Consider the following 17,409-nt stretch of genomic DNA (forward strand, 5'->3'; position numbering starts at 1 on the left):
CGATATAATAGCTTTACAGGCAACTAACACGACACCGTCACTCAGGGGATATACGTGCTACGATAGCGGACGCACGGAAACCTTGGTCAGCAAAAAGTTGGTAGCCATAGCCCATGACCCAATTCCCAGCACCAAAATTGAACACTCAGTGACGGAAATTATTCCCAAAAAGAAGCGTAAGGAAAAGAGTGTCTTTCTCGTAAACCTCTATAGCCCGCCTCGCCAGCGGGACGCCAATTTTGATACACTCTTTCTAGGGGCCAGCAAACTTGCGAAAAGCAACTCGTTGCTCATTGTAGGCGACTTAAACGCTCGAGGACAGCAATGGGGATACCCCACTAATAATCACAAAGGTATACAGGTCGAGGACGCGGCGGAAGCGATCCAATGTACCCTCTTAACAGACGAACTTCATCCCACGCGCCTTGGCACTTCGATCTACCCGGATACGTGCCCGGACTTAGCGTTTGTCAGGAGAGTGAAGCACGCAACGTGGGAGAATCTGCTGGAGAATCTAGGCAGTGACCACTATATCCTGAAGCCTACGATAGCAGCCACCAACATCAAGCGCAAGCTCGGCACGGCCAAGATCACCAACTGGTCGGCTTTCCGCAAGGCTTGCGCGGACCTGGAAGGGGGGATTACTTCCAAAGATGATTGGTGTCAACAACTTAAAGACATCCAGAAGCGGTACACTCAGGAAGTGGATCGCACCGAGCAAACACCAGAGATGGACCCTCGGCTCATCAGGCTATGGGAGGCACGTCGAGGACTCACCAAGCGCTGGAAGAAGCAGCGCTTTAACAGGAAGCTCAAGCTCAAGATCGCAGAAGTCACCAAGATAGCGGAGGAGTACGCGACCCAACTGGCCAGGCAGAGCTGGCAGCAGTTCAGTAGCTCGCTGGACGGCACCCTCAGCACGGCCAAAACGTGGCGTATACTCAAGACCCTCCTCGACCCTACCCAAACCAGGGCCGAAAGCGGGAAAGCTATCCGCAGACTCGTCCACACCTTCGAGGGTACGGAAGAGGGACTGCTAGGTAAGGCCGAAGAGAAATGCTACGGCACGACCTTGCCTGCGGCATACGCGAAACCATACCTGGGGAAACCGAACACCCACTTAGACAGGCCGATCACCAGGGAAGAAATGTTCGCTGCCATAAAGGCATGCACGCGCAACACTGCGGTGGGAGCAGACAAGATCCAGAACGCACTCATACGCAACCTCTGCGACGAGGCGGTCGACCAACTGACCACCTTCCTCAACGGGCACTGGGCCGCGGGAACGGTTCCTGAAGAGTGGAAGCATGCAGAGGTCGTAATGATCCCCAAACCGGGTAAGAAACTACAGATCGAAAATCTCCGACCTATCTCACTCACCTCCTGCCTAGGCAAGCTCTACGAGCGAGTCGTTACTCGGAGGCTCCAAAACTACATGGAAGACGAAGACCTGTGCCCCCACAGTATGTCCCAGGCAGCACAACAACATTGGCCGAAGGTCGGTCAACTGTTGGCAAAAATTGGCACGAACATCGGTCCTACACTGGCATTTGGGCCGAGCGCTACCACTTTACACATTGGACCTACTTTCATGCCAGTTTTGGGCCGAGGTTCGGACGATCAAGCGGCCAACGCAGTACCGATGTTCGTTCTGCAGCATGGGCCAGCAAAGGTCTCATACTGGTATCCAACTTTCAAACATTGGTAGCCAGCTTTCAAACATTGGTAGCCAACTTTCAAACATTGGTAGCCAGCTTTCGAATAATGGTTTCCAGCTTTCGAATAATGTCATCCAGCTTTCGAATAATGGTTTCCAGCTTTCGAATAATGGCATCCAGCTTTCGAACGCTGGCACATGCAATTAACCCACTCGGCAATGACCGGCACTGTGGATGGATGTACATACCATTCTACCTAGCAAATATTCATAATAGAGGGTGCGAAAGAATTCCAGAAAAAAGACCCGTTTAGTGCTTTGAGTTACAAGAATCACGCTTTTAGCCCGCACAGGATGGTTTGCGCTACCACCAGCCACCCTGGGGAGTAAAGAAAGGGGGCCCAAGAGCATGGTGGCAGAGGCTGTGGGAAAACAATTTATTTTCAAGTTTGGTGTGTGCCGATCAGGTTGGGCAAAACACCTGGGCAAGCTGCTGCGGCACGGCTAAGGCATCCATAAAATTCTCAGCGGAGCTGTCCTCCAGTGAACTGATCAGTCATATCCGAAGTAATCGTTGCACTCCACTTGCAAGAGGGCTGCTGGACTGCATTCAAACAAATTCCTCGTCCAGCTCTTGCACGATGGCCTCACGAAGCGCCAAGCCTGCAACGATCGAGATGCATGATATCATGGTAAGTTGAATTATGGCCATCACAGAACAAAAACAAAAATGATTAAATAACTCCGAATTTTGTGAAACACAGTCATCGTGAAGACACTAGCAACATATTTTACAGGATAATTTTAAATTTATTCTTAAGAACCAGCACCACATTAGTTGCACAAAGTGGAATTTAATTTACTAAACTTCTCTTATACCAAATGGTTTAATTTAGTGCAATGCGTCGTGTCGCACTCCCAGTAAATATATTCAATGCGAGATAAGCAAATTAATGTGATATTGAAAACAGATTAATGTATTATTTTGTTTTAATATCATAACTCGTATCTCTAGATTGCGAGCTAATTTTTTATTCAAGTAAATATGCACAGGTTGTAGCGTCTCTTCCACATTGACGTCAAAACAACATTTTTGATTAGTTTTTTTAATAGGGTTAAAAATACGGCATGCGATTTTTTGCGAAATACGCTGAACGCAAGGAACTCAGGGCACCTTTGTTTTACCTTAGTCGCTTCGCATGCATGCTATAATTGAATTCGAAACTGCGACTTGCAAACCACACAAAAATACTAGTCTGATAGGCCAGAGTAATGCCCTTTTTCATTGCGAGAGAACTTGGGCAAAAGCTTTAACCAGAAATTGCGGATTTTCTATTGAGTCTGCTAGTGTAGAAGGCAAAAAGAAACAGTACGGAAGTATTACACATATTCTTACCAACTGGTCTGCAGTGGAAAATTAATTAAGCGGTTCTGATTTCCGTCGTGCATAAGCGGTAAAGGACATATTCCCGAATGCATCCCATCTCAGGTCATATGAGTTCAAACCCGCTCTTAGCCAAAGTAGTGAATCTTCAGTGAGTTCATCTCACCAAAGACGAAAAATTAAATTCTCACCATTCGGCCACAATTGCACTGCGCACGACGTCAAGCAAGCCATTTCGCAATGAGAGTGGGTACACAGAAGTCGTCCTCGTGCTTTTTGGCTCGCTCTGTTTTCCTGCCGAAAAAATAAAGGCGCATGTAGTCAAAGCAACGTTTACTACAAAAACCACTTTAACTTCCAGACGTATATCAAGATAAAAGAGTTTTAGTACTTACAAATAAGATCTTGCAGGCGGTACGAACAGCGTCGGAGCTGTCCTCATATATGAGCGTGGCTTTTCGCGTGCACAGACTATGAACGGTGCGAGCTCGAGTGTGCATGCATTTTCGTCGTGTTGGTTGTGCACGTGGTTGGGCTCCGCCGTGGAGTCAAGAATGTCTTATTGTGATGCGTCGCGCGGTTCCAAGACGAGCAGTGGAGACGATGGTGGGGGGGGGGGATTGGCTGGAGGGGATAGAGTCATTTTCCTTTACACAGGTTTTGTGGTTCCGAGAAAAGTCCTCGAGCTGAAAGGTGGAGACAGGGAGTTCTTGAAAGGGTGCACGAACAGCGAAGCGCGTAGCTGCGCGCGAGGGAAAATAGCTTTGAGGAAGTGACAACCAAAAAGAAAAAAAAAGCGCTTCGCGGAGGGGGGGGTTAGCCCGCTACCTAAAAAAAGGGCGCGGCCGGGAGAACAGGTGGGGAGGTATGGGAAGACTTGAAAGAGAGAGGGAAAGGGGCCAAAACACGTGAAAAGGGTTTGGAATTTTTGGCGAACGAGTCACATGGCCACAGGCCGTACGGAAAGCAATACCTACAAGGAACAAGTGGATGGGAAACACGGAAGCGTCAAAGTATTGCTACAAAGCTGCAGCAAAAGCCCGAAAATTTTGAAGTGAAAAACATGGAGCTTCAAGATGAATTTCGCCAAAACGACTTCAGGCACTCGCGTATTTTGTGGGGCCGTATGATGTGGCTTCTGTTAGTTCAAGATAGCTTAAAATGTTACCACATAATAACAAAAATATAAAGCAAAAAAGATATCCAAGCAGAATGCGCGCTCTTTCATAGTTTCATGTACCGTACATACGCCAAACAAGCTAGGTTAACATGCGTCTAACGCCAGTTGTCAGTCCATTTATTCAGTGGTCGTCGAAGAATCCTCAAATTGTTTGTTGGTGTGGAAGTTTTGCGCAAAAAAAGCAAAAACAAACAAAGGCATGTTGAATTGTGGTTCGCAACTACTTTCGATGGTTTTCATCAATAAAGGTCATGTTGGAAAGAAAAAAAAAACTTGCGAGTAAATATGCAAGGACGTGAGCAAGAGCTATATTGCCCCCCTTGCAAATTACGCAACAGAAGAATAAAATGGTCAAAAACAACAATTTCCAACACTACGATTTGCAGAAAAGGAAGGAAATAGCAAATCAGAAAACACGGGAAAGGCGCGATCACAGGGCACGAGGTAGGGAAGCGTAGGAATCGCTTAGCACGTGTCCGCGTGCGTTTATGAAGCACCCGCCTAATATTTCACGAGCGCAACGCATAATTCGAAATTACGAGGCGACTGCTTCGTTTCTGGACGTTGCCAAAACTGAGCACAATTTCGGTTTAGCGAATGCACTTGCGCTAATCTATTACATTTGTATCGCGATCTCCATGAAGCAGACACCAGCTGCGCACTGCGGCAGTGAATTCCTAGAGCGAATAAAAAAAAGTGATTTTTATTCCAAAAATTTAATCAAATCAAACTTATTCCATTTTTGTTGAAGACGCCTGTTGACAATTTTTGTTGAAGGCGTCTCGGGTGTAATCAGAACGTTAATTCTGATCAACAGGACTTCGATCGCAATTCTCCTAAACGTATTATTGCTGCTCACTGCGCAACCAGAGTGCAGCTTTTCCAATGGAATCATGGGTAGCTTTGCTCACAAACTGCAAAAGTGTTCGGTTAAAATATAATAATAAATAAAACCAAATCTTTGAACTCGCATGTTTTAGCGCGTTCGAAAATTATGAACTGCCGATATGGTACTCGACAATAAAAATAATTTTGAACCCATTTTAATGGATGACACAATGTTTACCAACGTTTGCCAGTATACTTTGAACACTGGATAAGCGGTTGCAATCCTAGGCCAATATAGCCAGCTCCCGGAAATGGCATAGCCAATTCTGGCAAAGAGTGGAACAACACTGGCTAACATGGCCCATGATAGCCAGGATTCGATGATGGCACAGCCAGCAATGGCAAACAGTGGGGCAATCCTGGCTAACCTGGCCCATGATAGCCAGGATCTAATTACGGCTCAGCCAATACTGGTAAAGCGACGGACAACCAGGGCCATTGTTGGATGTGCTAAGGAGTGGCACAACCAATATCGGATGCTCACTGGCAACTCTGGGACTAGTTAGGGCCACGCTTTGCCAGTGGATTTCCAATATTGGCCCGCTGCCGTGTGCTACCTGGGGTTCGGCTTCCGAGCCCACCTCTCCACCCAGGACATCCTCTTACAACTCAAAGAGGAAGTCCTCACCAACGTCCCGTGCGTAGGCGAGAACGTGGTTATGGCCCTCGACATCAAAGGAGCCTTTGACAACGTTAGCCACACGGCTGTAATGGAAGGACTCGACAACCTCCACTGCGGCGACAAGATTCACAGCTACGTGAGGGCCTTTCTCTCCAACCGCACTGCAACGGTTGGGCTCGGAGACCTTCGCAGCGCTAAATTTTCGACCCCCAACAAAGGCACACCTCAAGGGTCCGTCATCTCGCCACTACTTTTCAACGTGGCCATGATCGGCCTCGCGAGACAACTCGAGAAGATCGAAGGCATACAGCACGCAATATACGCTGACGACGTCACGGTCTGGGTTACCACTGGGTCGCTCGGCCAGAATGAAGAACGACTGCAAGCAGCGGCTACCTGCGTGGAAGAATATGTCAGTGCACGAGGCCTCGCCTGCTCCACCGAAAAATCAGAACTCCTGCGAGTCTACAAAGGGAAACACAAGGAAGGGTCCCTCAATGTATCCCTCGAAGGACAGCTAATTCCCGAACGAGACAAGATACGAGTCTTGGGAATGTGGCTGCAGAGCAACCAGCGATGCGGCCATACGCTCGGCCTTCTCAAGCAATCGACCACTCAGGTCGCCAGAATGATCACGCGCGTGTCGCAGAAGCGGAGCGGCATGCGAGAGGGGGATACCCTGCGCCTGGTTCAGAGCCTGGTGGTCAGTCGCGTGGGTTACGCCCTCCCGTACTTCAACCTCAACAAAGGAGAAGTGGATAGTGCAGATACCATACTCCGCAAAGCTTACAAGACAGCCCTGGATCTACCAATGAACACCTCCAACGAAAACCTACTGGCTCTTGGAATTCACAACACCTTCGAAGAGATCAAAGAAGCCCAACTGGTCACGCAGTTAGCTAGGCTCCAGCAGACTCCTACGGGGCGCTCGCTCCTTAGGCGAGTGGGGCTAGGCGGAACTGCGGAATTCGAGAATCGTACTGCGAGCATACCGGACCAAAATCGAAAACGGTTATCACAGACTCTCGCCGGGCCTGTGAACATTATCTTGCAGGCGAAATATCACCTCTGGCCTCGCAAATTCTAAGACGCGCTCTCGCCGATCCAACTCGCACAAAAGTGATCTGGGCTCCTGGCCACCAGGGTCTACGAGGCAATGAGGCCGCTGATGCGGCCGCCCGAGCGCTCACACACCGGGCTCCTCATCCTAGCTCTCATGGCTCAGAAGCTTATAAACCGCTTCTGCGGTTCCGCGAAATCCTAATTTATTATTGCGACAGCCACCGTCTCTACCCGGCACCGGCCAAGGGGCTGAGTAAGGCGGAGGAGCGAACTCTGCGGCGCCTGCAGACAGGAACCCTTCTCTGTCCTGCAATAGCAAAACACTTCGATCCGAACACAGATGGGCGCTGCCCGCACTGTGGAGAGATCTGCGATATCTTTCACATGGTGTGGGCATGTACTCAGAATCCTCACCTTCCCCCCTCCCCCACCCCCACCCGAGAGGCATGGGAGACTGCCCTCCTCAACTGCTCCACACTGGAGTCCCAAAGGGCTTTGGTCAAGCGGGCGCGAGATGGGGCCTCGTCATGCGGTGTCCCGGACTAAGGATACCGACCATGCAGCAGGGTTATTATTATTTTTTTTAACCCTCAAGCTCTCTTTGATTAAAGTTTTTCACCACCACCTACCGGACGCAATCCACCAGACGCTAAAGGTTCGCTCCCTTCCCCGGAACATTGACCCCAACTTGCATGCGGCCCGTAGGGCAGCCCGGGCGAGGTATGTACAACAAAATCTAGCTACAAAATCCACAACGGTATACACGGACGCGGCTCCGTATACAGGAAGCTCACATAACAGCACAGTGGCGGTAGTTATTGATTCGAACTTAAAGGAATTAGCTAGCGCCTCAGTGAGAAATTGCACGGTAACCGAAGGGGAGGAGCTAGGCGTAGCTCTAGCGGCGGTAGCCGGTTATCGAAGCAACATGTCCCTTACCATCCTTACAGATTCGAGAGAAGCGTGCCGTAACTACATGAACGGCCGCATAGGTCGCGCCGCGCTCCGGCTCCTCCAGAGCGCGACCCCACCAAAAGTCACACATAGCATTTACTGGGTGCCAGGACACACCGACATAGCGGGGAACGAACGCGCCGACGAGGTAGCTCGAGGGTATACGAGCCGAGCTTCCTCCCAATCGAACGATCTACCCGACCGAGTCAGCCCTACGTACTCAGACATTCTCAACTACTATAAGGGGGTACGGATCCGCTATCCGCCGCCTCATCCTGATCTAAATCAACTAGAGGCAGTGTATTGGCGAAGATTGCAGACAGGAACATCCCCAAACCTGCATATCCTTAGCAAGATTTACCCGACGCAATATCGGGACACTTGCCCGTGGTGCGGCAGCAAACCATCGTTGTACCACATCACGTGGGAATGCAGTGAAAACGACAGCTTTCGCAAAGACCCGAGTGCAGAACAGTGGGAGAGCCGGCTCTCCAGCGGCGATCTGGGTTGCCAACAAGTTCTGATCCAGCACGCCCAACGAGCAGCGAAGCTCAGCGGTGCCCTGAAATGGGGGGCACCGACCCTGTGAGAAGAAGGAAGATGGACCTCTTCTTTCTCGTCTGCTACTAGCACCTTTCTAGAGCAATAAAAGTCTTTCCTACCTACCTACCTATCTCACTGCTGGCGTTCCAGCATTGCGAGCCAGAGGTCGAAGGAGCGGCTCTCGTCTGTCAAGGGTGGAGAGGGTGTTGTAGTGGAAGAGAGGGACGCTGGCACCGAGGATCCTTTAACTATGGCGGCGTAGGAGCCTGGTGGTGACGTGACCGGAGCTGATGGAGGGTCATGATTAGAGGAGGAGGAGGGGGTGGTGGGTTGAGTGACCCGGCGCAAAGCTAGGCGTCGGAGGTACGCAGCTTTGGCACACTCGCGTTGTTTAGCAAGGAGGAAGGGGCAAGTGGGGTCGAGGGAGGGGTGGGTGTTTACCTGGCAATGAAGGCACCAGGGCTGGGCACACACATGAGCGGAAGGGTCAGCGGTTAGAGGAGCAGCACAGCGACGGCACTTGGCCGGAACGCTGTGCTGGGGGCTTTGGTGGGCGCGGTGGCCTAGAGTGAGACAATGGGTGCAGGTGGGAGGCTTAGGTTTATGAGGACGGTGGTGGTGGTGGTGTAAAACATTTATTTATACTATATACAGGGGTACTGCTTGGACCGTGCCTGAAGGGCCCGGCCGTCACAATCACTAGGAGGGATCCCTAGTCCGGGACCCCTGTGGCCTCCGCGGCGGCCCGGGCTCTTGTCACCAGGGCTCGTTGGTCCTGGAGAGTTGAGCAGCCGAGCATGGCAGCCTCCCAGTCCTCTCGGGTGGGGTGGGGGTGGGGTGGGAAAGCAGGATTGGTAGGGCATGCCCACACCATTTGATATGTGTCCGCAAACACTTCCCCACAGTGTGGACACTCGCCCGAAAATGCCGAATTGAAATGTTTCAGCACTGCCGGGCACAGTACCGTGTTGGTGTAGAGGCGAAGTAGCCAACGCTCCTCTGCCTTATTGAGGCCTTTACAAGGGGGTGGGTATCGGCCGTGAGCGTTTTGATACAGCAGATAGATCTCCCGAAAAGTAATTGCCGGATTAAAATCAGTAGCCGGGTCAGGCGGGGAGAGACGCGATGCCCGGTGGTTAAGCGCGCGGGCGGTAGGGTCCGCTACCTTATTTCCCTCTATCCCCGCATGTGCTGGGGCCCAGATGATGGTGCGCCGGGTTGGGAAATCCCGGTACTCACATCTGTGTAAAATTTGGAAAGCACGTTCTGGAATTTGGCCCTGTTCAAAATTGGGGCAAGCTTCTCTTGAGTCGGTGATACTGACTCGGAACGCTGGATCCGCAGCTGCAAGTGCGATAGCTACTTCCTCCGCGAATGTAATGTTGGGGGCACGGAAGGTGAGGCCCTGAACTGGGTTGTTTTGGTGGACAACGGCAGCCGGGTACCAACCCCCATGGTGTGGACCTGCCGCGTCCGTGTAAAATACCCCTGGTCGAGCACCATACTGCTTGTAAATGGCCTGCGCTCGCGCGAGGCGGCGGCCATCATGGGCATCTTTTGTCAAATTATTGGGGAGGGGGCGAATCTTTAGTGCGAAGCGCCAGGCCTCGGGCATGGATACCCGCTTCTCCTCAGTAGGCGGCTACCCGCACGTGTTTTGCTTAACCGCAAGTATTGATTGCTGAGATGAGCCTCGCGCAGCTCCCGAAAGGTGTTCGTCATCCCAGGCCGAGGAGACGTTGGCTGGATGTTGCAATTGGGAGGTCGAGACCTCTCTTATAGATGTTTCGGAGAATCACTTCGAAAGCGTTCTCATCGCATTTGCGCAGGTGGAGGTACGGTGCCGAATACAGGATTCGATTGGTTACGAATGCATTGGTCAGCCGCAGGGCGTCTTTGCATCGCAACCCCCCTCGTTTGTTTGATACCCGGTGGACCATACGGCCCACCTGATCCCCCACCTTGCGGAGTTTCTTCAGCGTGGTGTCAATCTTGCGGTTCTTTTGTATGTAGACTCCCAATACTCTGATTTCATCGTGTTCAGGTATCGGGCCACTAAGCAGGGAGAGGGCAATTTTGGTTGTGCACCTTGGATTCGGACGTATGTGCACGAATTCCGATTTGCTCGGGGAGCACTCAAGGCCGCAGCGGTGTGCATAATCGTCCACAATAGCCGCCGCTTGCTGCAGGTTGGCCTCGAATTCTCCAACCGAACCGTGTGCTGCCCAGAGGGTGATGTCGTCCGCGCACAGGGCATGCTGCACACCCGGGACCTCACCCAGCAGGGTAGGGAGCTTCATCATGGCCAGATTGAAGAGAAGAGGCGAGAGGACTGCTCCCTGTGGAGTTCCTCGCGTACCAAGTTGGTACGGGCCATGTTCACTGTCTTGGAGTCGGATATATGATTGCCGATCTGTGAGGAATTGCTTGATGTATTGGAATGTGTTGTACCCACAGTCCACTTGGGACAGGTGGGAGAGGATGATATCATGAGTAACATTGTCGAAAAAACAGTGTAGTTGGATCTGAATTTGGTCCAGTCTGGAAGGGTTGCTTTAGTGTGAGGTCTTGTAAGGGGTTTGGTGCGGATTGTGGTCGCAAGAATGCAGTGGTTGCTACCCAGGGTTTCCTCGGGGTTGTGCCATTCTGCATATCTAATATTTTTGGTAAAGGTGAGATCTGGGCACGTGTCGCGTGCCACGGAGTTCCCAATGCGAGTGGGTTGTGCAGGGTCTGTGTGAAGAGTAAGGCCCAACGTTGACGCAAGTTCCGCCAGCTTGCATCCTCGTTTTTCTTCACGTATGTATCCCCATAAGCGGCTGGGGGTATTAAAGCCCCCAACGATTATGAGGGGGTCCCTGTTCGCCATCTTTAACGCCCGACTGAATAAGTCTGCAAATGTGACGTTTGGAAGTTTGGGAGAGCTGTAAACGTTGAGTACGTGTAATGGGGGGTCCTGTTTGCGTAGCGGAAGGATCGTCACCATCGCATACGAGAAAAGCGCCTTGTAATCCAGGTCCACCGGGGAGGCCGTATAATTTTTATGTACGCAGAGGCAGCTCTGCGCATCCTGCTGATACACTGAGTAATTTGTGAGGGTGGCTGCGTTCCCCGGCTCTTGGAGGGCCACTACAGCAGGAGGACTGGGGAACGTTGTTAGGAAAAGCCGTAGGTCGGCCCGCTTAGTACGGGCCTTGAAACCTCTGCAGTTCCACTGTAAAATTCGGACAGGGGCCGAATTGCTGCGTGAGTACCATCGCGGTTTATGAATGTCCGCCATGATTATGATTAGAATTTATGCTTACTAGAAAGGGGCCCGCCTCTGAGCCGGGTGCCTCAATGACAGCAGGTTGCGTCACGCTGGGCAGGTTGAGGGCGGGCTCCTGTTCCTCATGTGCGACTGTATGTCTACCAGCCTTAATATTGGGGCTCCTTATACGCTTGAGTTGGCCGGAGCGCCTTGTAGTTAGAGTTTGTTTGGTCATATGTGCGGCTATAATGGTACGAATGTTGTCTAGAGCCGCCTTGACGGTGGTTGCGATTGGCATTTCTAAGGCGGAGAATGCGGAGCTCAACTGGGCCTCCAGTGCGCTAACCGTCGCCTCAAGCGCAGACTGCGCGATTGCAGTCTGCGCGTTCGCCGGTGTGTCGCTATCCATCTCCTCCACCGCGGGGGGAGTGGGCCTCTGGGTTGGAAAATTTTGGCGCGCCTCAGTGAGGGCAAGACGCTTCTGTAGGTTAGCGATTTCCTCTTTGAGGGCGGAAATTTGGGATTGCTCGGCCGTTTTTGTCGGCGGTTTCGAAGGGGGGGGGGATGAGGAGGGGCTGCCCTGCCCTTGTTGCTCACCTGGGATCCCTGGACGGCTTGCGCCCATGTCCGCGAAGAACCTGGTGGGGGGGGGGGTACTCGTTCGTTTCTCCACGTCGGCTTGGGGTGGTGGTGGCATTGCCTCAGGCAACTCCGGCTTGTCGGTAGATGGACCGCCTGGCTTTCCGGGAGATGAACCGCCTGGCTTGCCGGTAGACGGACAGCCTGGCTTGCCGGCAGATGTACCGCCTGGCTTGCCGGTAGACGGACAGCCTGGCTTGCTCGGGGGCTGGTTGGCTCCCTTGTCCTTGGCTTGGCGGGGCCGCCGCACCGGAAGGCAACGCGTTTGAAATATACAAAGTGGGGGATGACGGTACCAGCGAAAGTTATAAGCACTGATTGAGTGTATCCCATCATGCGAGCAGCGAGAATATCTGTTTTGAAAGATTCTAGATCATGCATGAGCTCATCAGGAGTGAAGTGGCCACCAACATTATGGATGACGCCGAGGCATGAGTTGGGAGGATGGGGGACATAAGTTTTGATGCTGACAGGCTTACCGTGAAGGTGAAGGTGCGTGATAGAAAGTAGGAGGTGGGCGGTGAGTGGAGAATGAGTTTTTAAAAACACAAGGCTTTGGGCTGGCTTGGCCTGAAGGGTGATGTCTGCACTGGTCTTGGAGGAAAGTTGTGCAGCGGAGGTGACTGCGGCGAGCACGTCGTAGAGAGGCAGCTTGGGATTGAGGGTACCAGGAGGGAGTTGGATGCCAACAGTGATGAGCTCGGAGCGGGGTCGGGTGGCGGAAGCAGGCTTACGGCTGGCACTGATGGTGCTCCAGCCGATTTCCGGGGATGGAGTGTAGTCTACCGGGGACGCCATGAAGTCCATGTCTGCCGACGAATCGTCAGCCTGAGACGCAATCTGCGACGCTGGTGCCGGGCTGCAGGTCTTGGTGTCAGCGGGTAATGTGGCTGGAGCAGGCGCGGCGGCACCGGCGGCGTCGACGAACGCAGGCGGCTGCGACGCGTCTATGGGCCCAAAGGTGTTTGCGTCCCTTAGAGCGTGGAGTTGGCTAGCAGCGGACGCTGCGGTGACGACGAACGCTGCCGGCTGCGCCGCGGCCGTTGACCTGGAGCTCGCAGCGTCGCTGACAGCGTTGGTTGCGACAGGATTTTGCGCGGTGACGTGGGCGGTTGGAGTAGACCCCGCAGTGGCGGCATCAGTGGGTCTGGGCTGCAGGGGCTTCGTCAGACGCTGCATATCGGAGGTGCAGGTGCGGCGCGATAGGGTTAGCGAGGCGCCGTGCCGCTTCAGACTTTGGGAGGCGCTTGGAGGGCCAGCTCGGCAGCGGGCCGTAATGCCGGTGGTATCCATGTGCTTTGGAAGCCTTCCTGAATCGATGGAGAGGGAATCCAGGGGCGGGCGAAGCCCTGTACTAGGCCAGGGGCAGGTGAATGCGGAGCACGATAGGCAGCCAGCTAATCAGGGCGGCGCCGCCTAGCGGGAATCCCGATCCTTACAATCACTAGGTGGAGGTCCCTAGTTTGGGCCCGGGCGCGCCCGACTAAGGCTTGTTGGGCCTGTAAGACGTCACAGCCGAGCAGGGTCGCCTCCCGGTCCTCCCGGGTTGGGTTGGGGATGGGGGGAATGGCCGGGTTGGGTTGGAGGGACAGGCCCACACCATGTGATGGGTGTCCGAATACACCGCACTAGAGTGCGGGCAGTTGCCGCTAAAGGAGGGATCGAAATGTTTTAGTGCTGCCGGGCACAGCAATGTATTGGTGAAGAGGCGGAGAAGTAGCCGCTCATCCGCCTTCTTGAGGCGTTTACATAGGCTAGGGTAAAGGCGATGGGTATCTTGACAGTAGGTTGTGATATCTTTCAACGTATAGACTGGATTAAAATCGGGTTCCTGATCAGGTGGGGAGGAGAAAACAGCCCAGTGAGAGAGCGCGCAGGCGGCTGCGTCTGCCGCCTCGTTTCCTGCCAACCCCTGATCAGCAGGGGCCCATATAAGGTAACGGTGTGCGGGGTCCGTATCCCGTATGCAATTTTGTTATATTCGATAGGGTAGGAAGGGAGTGGAGCCTTGTTCGACGTTCCGACAGGCCCCTCGCGAGTCGGTGATTATGTATTTTGAATCGGAATGCGAGGCCGCGAGAGCAATCGCGACCTCTTCTGCTTGTGTTGCACTGCGGGCTCTGAAAGTGAGGCCGTTAACTGTGTTGCTGTTGCGAATTACCGCGGCCGTGTACCATCCCCCGTGGTGAGGGCCGGAGGCGTCCACGTAGTATACACTTGTTTTGTTCCCATAATGTCGGACCAGCGCTTCCGCTAGTGCCAGGCGCCGACCATTATGGTCTTCATGTGACATGTTTGCTCGAAGAGGCCGCACGTGGAGGGTACGTCTCCACAGTTCCGGGATGCGAAACCTGTCTTCCATTGGAGGGGTGTGTTGGATATGGAGTCGAGCAAGAAGGCGGCGACCCGACTCCGTTAGCGACAAGCGCGTGTACTGGTTTGTAAGGTGCGCCTCCCGGAGCTCCCGGAGAGTATTCACCACCCCAAGGACCATAAGCCGGCTGTTGAAGTAGTGATGGGGAGGTCAACGGCACGTCTAACAATTTTGCGAAGGATGACTTCAAGGGCGTCCTCCCCTTGTTTCCGCAGGTGGAGATAAGGCGTCGAATAGAGAATTCGACTAGTTACGAAAGCGTTTGCCAGCCGCAGGGCATCCTTACTACGTAACCCTCCGTGTTTGTTAGAAACCCGGCGGACCATGCGGCCCACCTGGTCCCCCACCTTACGGAGTTTGGCTAATGTAGTGTCTGGCCGCCTGTGTTTGTGGATGTAGAGTCCGAGTACCCGTATCTCATCACTTTCGTGCATGGGACCACTGTCAAGAGAAAGATATTTTAGTTGTGCACTTCTGTGAGGGGCGGAGGTGCACGAACTCCGATTTTTGAGGGGAACATTGAAGAACGCAGCAGCGGGTGTAGCGGTCTACTATCGTCGCTGCTGTTTGCAGGCTGGTTTCAATGTCCCCTGTGCTGCCCTGCGTGGCTCACAGAGTGATGTCATCGTCGTACAGGGCGTGCTGCACGCCGGCGACACCACTCAGCTGGGCCGGCAGGTGCACCATGGCCAGATTGAAGAGCAGCGGGCAAAGTACCGCGCCTTGGGGGTTTCCCCGCGTGCGAGTAGGTAAGGACCATGCTCTCTATCTTGTATTCGAATGTAGGATTGACGATCCATTAAAAATTGGCTTATGTATCGGAATGTGTTGAGGCCACAGTCGGTGTGGCTTAGGTTAGTGAGTATGATCTTATGTGTTGCATTCTCGAATGCCCCTTTGAGATCCAAGACGAGTAGTACCCGGTCATTATGGGGGCATTCGAGGGGGTCAAGGACTTCCCGTTTGAGTTGCAGGAGGACATCCTGTGCGGATCTGTGTGGGCGGAATCCGAACATGGTGCTCGCAAAGAGATGTTTGTGTTCAAGATATGTAGATAACCGATCACGCACCATCGTCTCCATTAGTTCGACCACACTGGAGGTGAGATAGGGCGGATGTTATCTGTGTCAATTGGTTTGCCAGCTTTAGGAGTAAAAGTGACGAGAGCCGTTTTTCATTCGATTAGCAGGGTGGTGTCTTCGCGCCAAATCGCATTGACGTATTCCAGGAGGGACTGTTATGCTAAGTCGGGCAGGTTCATCAAAAGCTTGACGGTGACCCTATCCCGTCCTGGCGCAGTGCCCCGTTTCATTTTAGCGAGAGCCGCCCGCAGATCATGGAGCTGGAATGGTTGATCCGGCTCCGTGTTCTCTCTGCCTGCATAAGAGTACGCAGATCCACGGGGGTCATGGGCTGTACACAGATACTGGTCCCGAAGTTTCTGTGCCAGTTGAGTCGTGTTGCCAGGAAAAGCGTGCATGACTCGGTGCAAATATTTTTGTATTTCGGTTCGCGTTTGGGTTGGGTCGATTAGGGCTCGAAAGAGACGCCACGTGTTTCGGCTGGACATTTGTCGTGCGGCCGTGTTGCATCTATCCACCGAGTTGGAGTCGGCGAGTTTGGTCGCGTACTCTGCCGCTTTCTGTGTAAGATCGGCAATTCGAGCTTTAAGCTTTCTATTGTGTTTCTGGCGTCGCCAACGGCGGACGAGGCTGCGACGGGCTTCCCTGAGGTGTAGAAGGTGGTTATCTACGTCCGTGACCGCCTCTGAGAGCTGGATGCGTGTTTCATGCGAGGAAAGGTGTGTCAGCAGCTGTTGGGACCATGCTGGGTAGCCTTGCGCGGAAATGGGTGTATTATCAAGTGAGTTAAAATTTTGCCTGAATTTCGTCCAATCTGGGATACGGGCTTGTGTCCTGGGAAGCTTGAGGGGGCGTGTGCGTAGTGTAGTCTTAAGGATGCAGTGGTCGCTACCGAGGGTCTCCTCGGTGTTGAGCCAGTCTGCGTGTTGTATGTTGCGAGGAAGGTTAAGTCCGGTCACGTATCCCGTGTCACGGAGTTTTCTAGCCGTGTTGGGTGGACGGGGTCCGTGTGGAGGGTCAGACCCAACGTGGACGCAAGCTCCGCCAGCCTACGTCCGCGCAACTCCTCCTTGCGATACCCCCACAGCTGACTGGGAGCGTTAAAGTCGCCCACAGTCAGCAGGGGATCGCGACCCGCTACTCTTAACGCGCGGCTAAAGAGGTTCGCAAAAGTCATTTGCTTGAGTTTGGGAGCGCAGTAGACGTTGATTATGCACAACGGCGGGTAACTGCGACGGAGTGGTAGGATAGTCACCATTACATAGGAATACTCGAGCTGGAGGTCGAGATCCACTAAGTTGGCTGTGTAGGCTCTGTGAACGTGTAGGCTCTGTGAACGGCGTCTGCAGAGGTCGAAGTGTAGACTGAGGCAGTGAGAGTGGGTTGGAGGGAGTTGTGAGTGACTGCAAGGGTGTGGGCTGGGTAGCAGCTGTACGAGGCAGCATCCACATAAGCCACGGCAGGTTTCCGACCGTACTCACGCCAGAGCGCGGGGGCTCTCACTGCTCTGCGGGAGGGGTCGTGTTCAGGATGCATATTCTTAGGTAGGGGATGAACGGTTAGGTGGGAGGAGACATGGGAAGGGAGGGGCAGTGAGGTGGGAGGGGGATAAGAGAGGAGAGCTTAAGGGTGGAGAAAAGTGCGCCACCCGGGCGGGTGCGGGAGAGACGGAGGAGCCGCATCGCTGTCAGGCACTTCCAGTGCCATTTGTCTGCAACATCATTGCCAATGCCAACGCATGCACCGCACATCTGTCACTGCCGCCGCCACGTTT

General features: G+C 53.2%; 1 protein-coding gene across 1 annotated transcript; it reads right to left on the reverse strand.

Annotated features, from left to right (window-relative positions):
* Window positions 1-1,497: 1,497 nt before the first annotated feature.
* Window positions 1,498-13,570, reverse strand: LOC149365209 (uncharacterized). The gene is made up of 4 exons (XM_089588305.1): window positions 12,659-13,570; window positions 12,138-12,410; window positions 3,233-3,335; window positions 1,498-2,320 (listed from the first exon to the last, which is right to left on the reverse strand). Exons 1-4 carry the CDS (start codon window positions 13,470-13,472, stop codon window positions 2,305-2,307), a joined length of 1,206 nt encoding a protein of 401 aa, XP_089444431.1. The 5' UTR covers window positions 13,473-13,570; the 3' UTR covers window positions 1,498-2,304.
* Window positions 13,571-17,409: the final 3,839 nt, after the last annotated feature.

The sequence above is a fragment of the Amblyomma mixtum genome, chromosome 1 (genome assembly GCF_055824585.1).
Source record: "Amblyomma mixtum isolate Tamu chromosome 1, ASM5582458v1, whole genome shotgun sequence".
Lineage (NCBI taxonomy): Eukaryota > Metazoa > Arthropoda > Arachnida > Ixodida > Ixodidae > Amblyomma > Amblyomma mixtum.